Source organism: Azolla caroliniana, unplaced genomic scaffold (genome assembly GCF_043228905.1).
Source record: "Azolla caroliniana isolate FFs.n. ecotype wild unplaced genomic scaffold, voAzoCaro1.0.p SCAF_365, whole genome shotgun sequence".
NCBI classification, from domain to species: Eukaryota; Viridiplantae; Streptophyta; class Polypodiopsida; order Salviniales; family Salviniaceae; genus Azolla; species Azolla caroliniana.
This window is the reverse complement of record NW_028230800.1, coordinates 19,204-31,231: the sequence shown is the minus strand read 5'-3', so window position 1 is coordinate 31,231 and position 12,028 is coordinate 19,204. Positions and strand designations below refer to the sequence as shown.

At 38.5% G+C, this 12,028-nt stretch overlaps 1 protein-coding gene across 1 annotated transcript; it reads left to right on the top strand.

Moving 5' to 3' along the window:
- The first annotated feature begins 89 nt into the window (after window positions 1-89).
- On the top strand, window positions 90-2,702 carry LOC147848386 (staphylococcal-like nuclease CAN1). The gene is made up of 9 exons (XM_087338437.1): window positions 90-241; window positions 346-401; window positions 564-678; window positions 776-898; window positions 1,049-1,239; window positions 1,340-1,399; window positions 1,481-1,640; window positions 1,771-1,839; window positions 2,331-2,702. The coding sequence occupies exons 1-9, from the start codon at window positions 119-121 to the stop codon at window positions 2,427-2,429; spliced, it is 996 nt and encodes a 331-aa protein (XP_087194563.1). The 5' UTR covers window positions 90-118; the 3' UTR covers window positions 2,430-2,702.
- Window positions 2,703-12,028: the final 9,326 nt, after the last annotated feature.

Below are 12,028 nucleotides of genomic sequence, written 5' to 3'. Positions count from 1 at the left end.
GTCTGCGTGTTTTTTGCCTGTTTTGAGAGAACCCATGAATTGGGGTGAACTTGTACGCAACAAGAATACGCATCCTCCTGCAGCTTGAGAGATACTCCTGATCTGTGGAAGAGAAACGATGGGCAACATTCTGGTGAAGATCTGCAGCTCCGTGTTCCCCTGCGGTGGTGATGGTGGTGGCACAGAGGAGAAATTTTCAGCTCTTTCTCGGCACCTCTCCGAATTCGAACAAACGGGTCAGGTATGTTAAATTCACATTGAATTTGTTAAGCATGAGAGCTTATATTTATGTAGAAAATCTTCACATTTGACACTGATCTGTAAACAAACGAAGAAAACCTGAAGGTTCCAGATGAGTTGGATGGGTTTGTTCAATCCTCTAGAGCAGCACAAAGGAATTGGTACGTTTCGAAGATACTGTACCTTAAAGATATTCAGAATTAGAGATTTTAAGCTATGAATCTTAAAAAATCCTAGTCATTTGTTTGATTTCATTGCCCATTTGAATCCTGTCATGGAAATGGCATCTATATTATGCATTAACTGCTGGCTGGCCTGCATAGGTATGGTAAGCTTCTTGCAGCATGGAAAGCGAGCCCATCTCCCCCGATAAAAGGTGAAGAAATCTCTCAATTTGTGATTCAAACTCTCCGAGGCCATAAAAAAGTCGATGTTGAGGTAACATGCAGGATCATGAGGCTTCATCAATACATTCGTTTAGTTCCGAAACATTTCTCCTTTTTCTCATCAGAGAAAATGTTTTGTAACTTTTCAGGGTCTTCTATCTTTCTATGGCCTATCATCATCTTCATCATCAGCTTTAGAAATTCCCTCTGCCCAAAAGATCACCACCGAGAATTGGCCCCATGGAGTACAATATGAATTATGCACTCTTCCTGTATGCCTTCAAATTAAAATCTCTTCTTATCTTAAGAATAACTTGCACACCATTAACACCCTTGTGCATCCATAGGAGCATTTTTTCTTCTGCTTATAATGTGCTTACCTATTACCACGTTCTATTTTTAAATGTGGTGATTATGAGAAGGTGGAGGGAAATGGTGCTACTGATGGTGATACCCTTACAGTCTTGGTGGATGTAAGAAATAATGCAAGGGAATCGGCAACAATACCGTTACCTGTTCAAGAGGCATTATCAAAGTGGCGAATAGCTCAACAACGACATGATGATAGAACAGTGAAAGCAATACAAAAAGAGATCCAAAAAGCAGGATACAAGTATTGGCTTATCTTTCATCGAGCACATTAAAATGTACAATGTCAGCTGAGGATTCTGTAAAATTAATTGATTATCATACTTAAACTTTGGTATTATTAGGCTCTTGGATTCGAACAACACCAAGGGATATATTGCTCATCAATATAAGGTTAGGCTGAGGTTAGCACTCTAAACTGATATCATGATAAAGAATTTATCAATAAAGATTTGGTTGAAAAAAACTTCATTTTGATGGTGAAGAGGGATAGATGCGCCAGAGCGTAGCATGCCCTTTGGTCCAGAAGCAAAAGCTATGCTTCAAAGCTTGGTGGAAAAACAGCCATTACGTCTTCTCGTATACACTGTGGATATGTATGGTCGTCTTGTAGCTGATGTCCATTGCAAGAAGGGATTTGTACAGGTTAGAAATGCACTTTTATGAAGACCTTCATTTTGTTTGTTTTATCTTCGATCGGCAATAGAGTCTGGATGGCTGTTTTGAGATAATGTTGAACACTTAGTACGGTTGCGATGTGTCAATACTGTTTTAGGAAATTCTGTTGAAGAATGGAGCATGCTGGCATTATGATGCTTATGATAAACGAGAAGACCTTGCCAAGGTACCTTGTTTTTGATGCTGATGCTACTATGTTGTGATTCATAAAGGGATTTCTAGGTGAAGATGTGTACCAACAAAAAATAGGAATTTTCATGTCATAGTGTGAATGGGGTAGTACATGCATGAAAAGGTTTTATGTTTGTCTATGGCCTTCAATTGTGCCCTATTGAAGGTTGTTTATATTCATTAGTGGCATGAAATGGCTTAAATAATCCTGATTCCTGGCTCAACTCAAAAATCAGTATATGAGTATTTGTTGCAAGGTCTCTTGGTTTATTTTTGTTTCAGGAGTTCGTTGATATTGTTAATCATACAGATAACAATTGAGTAGTCATGCTGAAGTTGGGTTGAAAGGATCATTTTGTATTGCATCTACACGTACATGCGTGCATATATCTATTGACATATGTGTGTGTGTTTTTCTGTGAGAGAGAGAGAGAGAGAGAGAGAGAGAGAGAGAGAATTAAATATGATGTTTATCTTGTATGATAGTGGGAAGAAGAAGCGCGTTTGAAAGGATTGGGACTTTGGGAAATGCCAAATCCTCAAAAACCTTGGGAGTATCGGAAAGAAAACAAATGTAAATTATAAGTGCTACCAACTAGCAACAACAAATTCTTAACCCTATTTAGAACATATTGATGATAGTATATTTTAATAATGCATTCATTTGAACTTGTGGAATTTGACGTTGATCCCTATTTATTCAGAAAATTGAATTGTTTGTAATTTTATGTAGCAACTTCAAGAATTCAGCCCTGCCTATAAGACTGATAACACCTCTCATATGAAAAATCCTTGTGGGAATTCCATACAAATCAGATTTGAAGCAAATGAGGAAGTTAATAACTATCAAATTCTTAACAGGATTTTAAGCATCAATGTAAACAACATAGGGAGGTTCTCACTTTTGAGTTTTTAAACATATTAGGTGAAAATGGTTGCTTGCTTATACTATCGATGATATGGCATATGAACACTTGATTGCTTAAAAGCTTTGCTTATCTAGCATTGTTCACAACATGACCAACTCACAAATTGCTATAAAAATCTTCAGCATCCTTTCTAGAGTTAAAGAAAATGGAGATGTTTAGTCAAATATATTGAAAAGAGAAGCTTGAAATTCTTGCATGATCAGTTTTGGTGGCGACAATGGAACGGATCTTACTTAACCCACAATGGAACCAAAGAAAAGATGATCAGTATTTTAACAATACTATTTAATGGTCCATTCACCTTTGCTATATCATATAAAGAGTTGCTTACAACTTCAACCAGCTTCCAAATTCAAGAGAGTATAAGGAAATGAACTCCTTGGAAAATGGTTGACAACAACACATTTAAATTTTGGGATCCTTGCTAAACTTTGAAGTTCAAGAATTATAAGGAACTTTGAGGTCATAGGTAATTCACCTTCCTCAAATGTACCAATTCTATGCTTATCACGGGTGCCTTTTTAACATTGATCTTGATCTAGTTGGACATCATAATCATAACATACGAGTCCAAGAATGATAATGAACTTTGAGATCATAGATGGTTCACCTTCCTTAAAGGCAACAATCCTATGCTTCTCTTAGGTGCTGTTTTTACATCGATCTTGATCTAGGTGGACATTGGGATGACAACTTACGAACTTCAATGACTTTCCCAATGTTTTGGAAATTTCCTTTTCCCACTCTATGCTATTAGTGATTGAGGTTGGAAATGATCCACCCAATTCATTTGCTTTGCATGAACATTGTAAGACATATTTTGCATTGTTATATATGACTATAGTAGGGACAAATAATCCTCCTAGTTCATTTGTTTGGCATTAACCTATGAATGCACTATGTATATATATTCTAATGCATGGTTAACGCACTTAGCAAATTCTTGCCTAATGGTTTGAAACCTCAACGAAAATGACTTGTAAACTTCGAACATAATTAGCAACGAGTGTGAGAAATTGTACAAATGTTACAATTGTCCACAAAATACATGCCATTGATATGTAAGTATGATTTTTGTGACAATAAAGTTACTGATAAGTTTATTCACTACTAATAAACTAAAGTCATGACATGTGTGGGTTGTAACCATAGATTGACCAATGCGTGATATTTGTGGTATTCTCCATCCGTAATATTTGAGAATACAAAATGACCCCAAGAATATTACAGAACCATTCATTTATTATTTATTATTTAAAAAAACAAATATTTTTGAATCAATTGTAAAAATATTATTAGTGTGAGGTCCCCTTTTTAATGTCAGATAAAAATATCAAATTTTGTGGGAGAGTAAAAAGTAGGGGATTAATGAACCTTTTATTTATTATTTATATTTATATTTTTTTTCCAAAAAAAACTCCTTCCATTAGTTATAAAGATTTTACAGATGAGATTATTATATACAAATCCCTATATGGACACGATAGGTCCATCTTATGTGGATGCTCACTGCCTCAAGAAAGGGAGAGGACGACCATGTTGGATAAAGGCTAGTCGTTGTCTTTCAACTCTATCGGAGTCGCCCTTGAGGCCATCATATTGGCTCTTTAGAGTGGCTACAGCTTCACTCCATATCTCTTGCGTTAACATTATTGGTTGCACGCTTTGGTTGGAGAAGACCCGTCTACACCGTTGTTTCCATAAAATCCAAAGAGTTATTGGGCTGACCAAGTCCAACATATCTTGAGATTTGGCACTAATAGGAGTTGAGTGGACATTGCCGATTTGTGGAGAAAAAAACCTCTTGTGCTTTTATAACCAAAGTCATCCCCTCTTCCTGATGCTCATATCTGTCAACTGGGGCCTGCCATGATAGCCAACATACATTCTCCCACTTGATTGAGCCTTGCACCTGGCGTAATTGCAATAAATGGCCAACCCCTTGCCATATTCGATGGGACTCTGGGCAATCCCATAGAGCGTGTCATATTGATTCTACTACAATTGGACACACTACACAATTAGGAGAGCTGAGGTTCCCACGCTGCCATACACCAACCGGTAGTGACCTATGTATTAATAACCATTGGAAAGTGGTGATTCGCCTCGCGTGTTGTTGTTTCTAGAGTTTCTGCCAAAACTTGGTGATAATAGTGTAAGGAACATGATATGTTTTCCAGACCTTTGCAGCAGCCGGATCTCGAGCAGATTGAGCGGCTATAATATGACGACCCAATCTAGTTGTGAATTGAAAGAAAGGGATAGGTTTGCTTCCTTGACCTGCGTAAGGATCACACCATGTCCATTGCAAAGGGTCCCAACTGTATTTATATTAAAAATAAAATAAATACTTATAAGTTTTACATTAATTATAAAAATATTATTAGTGTGAGGTTCCATTTTTAATGTAAGATAAAAATATCAAATTTTGTGGGAGAGTAAAAGGTGGGAAATCAATGAACTTTTTATTTATTTATTGTTTTATGAAAAAATAAAACAAATACTTTTAAGTTTTATATCTATTATAAAAATATTATTAGTGTGAGGTTCCTTTTTTAATGACAAATAAAAATATCAAACTTTGTGGGAGAGTAAAAAGTGGGGAATTAATGAACCTTTTATTTTTTTAATTTTTTTATTAAAAATAAAACAAATACTTTTAAGTTTTACATCCATTATAAACATATTATTAGTCTAAGTCTACTTTTTCATGTGAAGTAAAATATCCTCTTTTTATTGTCAAAGTCCTCTTTGTTATATGATATATGATATAATCATATATCTAAGAAACTAAAAAGTAAGGACTTTATGAACTCTTTTTTTCAACGAATATTTTTTCATGCATTCGTATACGCGTATGGATTCGTTTGGTAACCTCCACGAATGCGAATATGTCAATTGATGGCTGTAACAATAAAACCACCCACCAAAATACTCTAGTAGTGTGCATTGGAAATTCACAATGCTTGTAACCAACCAACTACTCGAGTTAAACAATATTCACTTGACAAATAGAAGATTGAAGCACATACTTATAAATAAATGATGCAGGTAATGATGCCATTCTTGAAGACCATGGATGATTGTGAATAATCCTCACTATTGTGTATATATTGTCCATACACCGTACCCTCTCTTGGAAGTGACTCTTATGTAACATACCTTCACACTTTCTCTCTCATTTGATTGACTTTAACAAAATTGTTCATATCATGCTTTTGCACGTACACATTCTCAACCATTGTATCCACAATTAAGGTATTGTATTTTGGCCACAACGCTCAAAAATCAGAAAGTTGCTTGAACCTTACAATATCCTTTAGCTCACAAATTTTCCCTTGTCCATTGACCCTTAAAATGGTGTTTCCATCTTGGGAATATACTCTCCACACACTTCCAGACTTCATCATGTGGTTTATCACTCCAAATAAACAAATCAAACCATTGCACAACCCATGAAAGAAATTGATTCACGTCTCTCCTTGCTGTCATGAATCGCACACTCATGAGTACTTTATCAAGCTCCAAAATCAAAACTCTTTTTTTCTTCTTCTAACGGTTTTTGGTTTCCATTCCTACAAGTCAGCCTCTGTTACACCAACCTTAGGTAGCACTCGATCAATTTCAATCAGCTCAGGTTCTGTTGGTAAAATTGGTGTCCTTTTCCTCTTGACACCCCTGGTTGGTTGTGTCTTTGGGTCTAGCTTCACCCAGTTTGGCTCTAGCACAATCAAGGCCCTTTGCTTGCATTTTGTTTCTTGGCTTGGCGTCACCTCTGTGCTTGTAGAGATGTCTGCGGTCGAGATGGGCCCAATTGTATCGGTTGTTGCATCTACCTACAAAATCAGATCATCTGTGCAACATGCTTGATCTACTTTATTGACCAGATCATCTGTGTCAATTGCTACATCTACTCTCAAGATGGGCCCCTCAAAACACGCAACAACATCATCAGTTTCCATACTACCATTGGCCTTTGCTACAAGAGATTTCTAGCCTTTAGTCTCTGCAACATCAGAAAAAACCAGCATATTCACTCTCACAAAGTAGCTAATAGTCTTACAAAACAAAATTATGAACATAAAATTTTTAGCAACAAAAACATATCCTTATCTCAATATTCATCATAGAGTTCCATTACATGATGGGGATCAAGCAACAACCAAAAATGGTTTTACTTGTCCATACATCACTCATATATTAATTTTCGCGAGAAAAAATAGTTGCATATCTATTCCACTAAACATTGTGTCCCTAGCCCCTTGACCGAGTAATTGGTCTTGTCCTCGATTGAGCACCCTTCTTCAGTCTTTTCCTAGATGGTTGCCCATTTTGCCTTGCTTCTTTCACCCATTGAGCATGTGTGTCCTCCTCCCACAACCTATCCATCGCCTCCTCCAATCGCGCGTTAGCAGCTTCTTGCGCTAGTTGATCAAGAAGAGTGGGATCTGCTGCGACATCATCATGTTTTGGGCTTGGTGGGGTTTATTCAAGGTTCTAGGACACGAAGAATTGTTGCATCAAGTGTTCAAAAACACTATGATTATGCACCTTAGATTTAATACATGCTAGGTTGCCAATTTCATTATTTTTCACAGACTTGCCCAATTCACTACAATCTTCCACAAGAATAGGGTGACTTGGATCTGAAGGAGATTTTTGGGCATGACTCTTACTCTCAGCTACATTGCCAAATAGCTCCTCATCTGTTGTAGCGTTGTCGTGGCGTGGCTCGCCTAGAAGCGTAGCGTTGTGTTGACAGAAGATATCGTGAAAGTGAGGAAGGAATCATCAGGATTATGGACGGAAGAGACGAAAGAGTAGAGGTAGAGTAAATAAAGATCAACAAGATATGACAAGATGGGATATAGAATGATATTTGAAGGAATGAAAGAAACTTATAATTATTTGATGAATGAGTTACAAAAAGATTGCGAGCATCGTTGATCCTTCGAGCTTTGTCTCACAAGGTAATCACTCTTCTCTTTCTTGATGGTAGACCATAGTCTTCCCTTCAATCTCTCGACAAGTAGAAGACTCGAACCGCCGCCCTTCCGTTGTGAGTTGAGGACCACCACCATCAAGCTAGTTCTTCTTTTCTTCTTTCTCTATTGTGATATCACTTACAACATAACTCTATTTGATATAGTTCTTTTGATATTGATCGATTCCCGAATATCCCTTGTGATCATACTCCCTTCTCCTTTTATAGGGAAGAGATGGTTCTACATGTGGGCCATGTGGCGCACATGTAGAGAGGCTCTTGCATGTTTACTAAATGGTGCACATGCAGAGAGGCTCTTGCATGTGTGCTATATGGTGCACATGTGGTACATTTCATGGTTTAAACCATACAATACTAAAACACATATATTTTATATACATCACAAGTATAGGCTAAATGGTAAGGGTTGAATGCTTGTAAGGTTGGGGTTGTTGGTTCAAGTCCCCTTTTGCCCATGTAATGGTGTATTACATGGTTTAGAATATAAAATACTACTTCAAATAAAACAACGCAAATAATCTCTTGTAAATTGTTAGTATAGGCTAAATGTTAAGGTTAGAGTGTCATAAGGTGGGGGATTATTGGCTCAAATCCTCTCTTGCCCATGTAATATAATAGATATATATTTCTTTGTCTTTACATATAATGTATAATATTATCATAGTATGTTATTAACATTATAAAGGTTTATTTTATTTTCATCACGTATTTATCTTATTCTAGACTTTTAATGTGAAGCTTTCGTACTTCACGACAACATTTGAGGAAGTGGGCCCACTGAGCTTGACGTCGATTTAACACACGAGCGTCCTGAAAGTAGGCAAGGTTTTTGTGGTCACTGAATACAGTGACTTGATGAGAGGATCCCTCTAGAAAATGCCTCCATTGCGTAAAAGAGTCCACTATTGCCAATATCTCCTTATCATAAATTTCATAGTTGATTTCAGCGGCGTCAAACCTGCGTGAGTGCACTTCGTCGTACAATCTTGCGTTAGAGTTGACAATCTTCATGTTAGAGCCCTCCTTCTTGTTGATATCAAATCCTCAATAACACCCTTCAAATTCGCTTGATCTGCTTGGTCCTTGCCATTCATGGTAGTGTCTTTTCTTGCGATCTTGTCTTCATCAACCTCGACTTCTTTTCGGATCTCTGGTTGAGTCGGATTAGCTTCTTTCCGATTTGATCTCGTCCAATTGTCTTTCGGTTGGATCGACTTCCATTCTGATTCGTATTTGACCGAATAAGACTCGGTTGATCGGTTTTGACCGAGTCGGTTCCCTTTCGGGTCGGGTTCGATTGATCGGTTTCAGTTTGGTTTAGCTTTCTTTTCCTCGTGTTCACCGACCTCAACTGGTTTGACCTTCGGCATTTCTTTCCGTTGTCCGCCGCGTAGGTCCTCCGATTGGGCTCCCAGTCACTCCGATCGCATGTTGGATTCTGCCCCTTGCTTGCCGCCTTCGGTCCTCCTTTGGCTCGATTGTCCCATTGTCCTGAGCATCTCGACATGCTGTCTCTCTCTGCTCCACGCTTGCCTTCCGTAGGCTTTACCCACGCGTCGATGTCGACCTCCGAATATGCACTCGCTCTTAGGTCCTCGTGCGCCTATAATGCACAGTTCATTTCTCGCCGTAGTGCATGTGTCGTATTACGCCGTAGTGCATGCTTCGTATTCTATCGTAGTGCGTGCTCCGTATTATGCGCTTCTCCCGTCGTAGACCCGACCTCCGCGTTGTCGTGTTTTCATTTAGATCGGAATTTTGGACTGATCATCTTCCATCCGAACTGTCTTTCGACTTTACCTTCCTCGTCATCATCTCCCGTCTCTCCATAATCTCTTGTAAATTGTTAGTATAGGCTAAATGTTAAGGTTAGAGTGTCATAAGGTGGGGGATTATTGGCTCAAATCCTCTCTTGCCCATGTAATATAATAGATATATATTTCTTTGTCTTTACATATAATGTATAATATTATCATAGTATGTTATTAACATTATAAAGGTTTATTTTATTTTCATCACGTATTTATCTTATTCTAGACTTTTAATGTGAAGCTTTCGTACTTCACGACAACATGTGAGGAAGTGGGCCCACCGAGCTTGACGTCGATTTAACACACGAGCGTCCTGAAAGTAGGCAAGGTTTTTGTGGTCACTGAATACGGTGACTTGATGAGAGGATCCCTCTAGAAAATGCCTCCATTGCGTAAAAGAGTCCACTATTGCCAATATCTCCTTATCATAAATTTCATAGTTGATTTCGGCGGCGTCAAACCTGCGTGAGTGAAAAGCCACAGGATGTAGCCTCTCATCATTACCCTGTTATGATAGATTGCTCCCCAATGTGAAATCCGATGCATCTGCTTCGATAATGAATCATTTTTCCAGATCGACATGCGCTAGAATTGGAGCCGATGTAAATGCCTTTTTAAGACTCTCAATAGCCATGTCTGTTTCTTCAGACCAAACAAATGATTGTCCCTTCTTGGTAAGTTGTGTGAGAGGCAAAACGAGCTTTGAGTAATCCTGTATGAACTTCCAGTAAAAATTGGCAAAGCTTAAGAAGAATTGCACATCTCGCACCGAACGTGTAGTCTGCCACTCTACCATAGTTTTGACCTCAGTTGGGTCCATGGAGATGCCTTCCGAGGAAATGACATAGCCCAGAAATTCCACTTGGTTGCACCCAAAACTACATTTTTCCAGCTTTGCATAAAGACCATGTTCTCGAAGTCATTTTAGTACTAATAGTATATGAGAATCATGCTCTTCTTGGGTCTTCGAATAAACTAGTAGATCATCCAAATAGATGATCAAACAAACATCCAAGAGATCTCAGAATATATCATTTGCCATGTGCTGGAAGACTAATGCCGCATTAGTGAGGCCGAACGGCATGACCGTATACTCGAAGTGCCCATATCTGGTGCAAAACGCGGTCTTCCATTCATCTCCTTGTCGGATCCATATGAGGTTATAGGCTCCTCGTAAGTCAATCTTCGTGAAGAACCTTGCACCATTGATCCGTTCTGAAAGGCTTGAGATAAGGGGAAGTGCATACCTATTTCTGATTGTAACCTTATTCAAGCGACGGTAATCTACAACGAGATGAAGTGATTCATCCTTTTTCTTGACGAATAAAATGGGTGCGCTTGCTGGAGATTTCGAATGCCGAATGAAACCATTTTCCAAATTCTCCTCTATATAGGCTCGCAGGACTTCTAGCTCGGTTGGTGACAAATTGTAGATCATTCCCCATGGTGGCTCTTTCCCCGGTTGTAAATCGATGGGGCAATCATACGGTCGATGGTGAGGAAGCATATTGGCTTGTACTTTATCGAACACATCGGCATAATGATGACACTTCTTTGGAAGTTGAACGGTGGACTCCTCTTTAATGGTGTCTGAGGGCTTTACTGATATTGCGAAGAGAAACATTTCTTCCTTGTGTCCTTCTTCTCGCAACTGATGTAGCGAAATGGTTGCAATCTCCTGAGTAGACCCTCAGGCTTTTTGATACTGGATTTCTCTTGTTCTCCAATCTATATCTGGGTTATGTAATTCGAACCATGGTAATCCTAAAATAATGGGGTGTTCTAGGATGCTAATTATATTAAATGATACTACACATGCTAGATTATCTAGGACAATATTAACGGGCTCCGACTCTTCTATGATATTTCCGGAAGCAATGGGACGACCATCAATGACTACTATAGAGGCTGGACACAGGAGTTTTTTGAGTGATATCTGATGAGCTTGGGAAAAGTTTCTATCCATGAAGCAAGAATTAGCTCCGGAATATAGAAGTGCTAAGACATGTACTTGAGGGGTACTTTTAGTACTAACTGTTACTTGGCCTACGAACACATTGCTAACTTGCTTAGAGGGAATGAAACCACTAAAGGGCTGCACAGATCTAGGGCTGTCCAACTAAACAACTCCTATTTTGGCTGGACTTAGTCGTTTAACTCTTCTTCTAACTGACTAAGGACATCAAATTTGTTCGCTAGATTTGGGCTATTAGTACTATTAGGACTATCAGATATCCCTACTGAAATAGAATCGGGTTTAGTACAATCAAAACTAGCAACTATTTGGTTTACCTGCCTTCTTGGCCTATGGGGACAGTTTACCGTGATATGCCCCGGTCCACCGCAATAAAGACATAGTCGGTTTGCTCAGCGTCATTTCTTTTCTTCTTCCAATAACGGTCCACAACGATGTGTGGTGTCAATTTCCATTGGAGTTAG

What these genes read in the sequence shown, in the direction of transcription:
- LOC147848386 (XM_087338437.1), top strand. Translation starts at nt 119, where the DNA reads ATGGGCAACATTCTGGTGAAGATCTGCAGCTCCGTGTTCCCCTGCGGT. An exon ending in GCAAGAAGGGATTTGTACAG is followed by an intron (nt 1,641 to 1,770) that starts GTTAGAAATGCA and finishes ATACTGTTTTAG; the next exon opens with GAAATTCTGTTGAAGAATGG. An exon ending in AACGAGAAGACCTTGCCAAG is followed by an intron (nt 1,840 to 2,330) that starts GTACCTTGTTTT and finishes CTTGTATGATAG; the next exon opens with TGGGAAGAAGAAGCGCGTTT.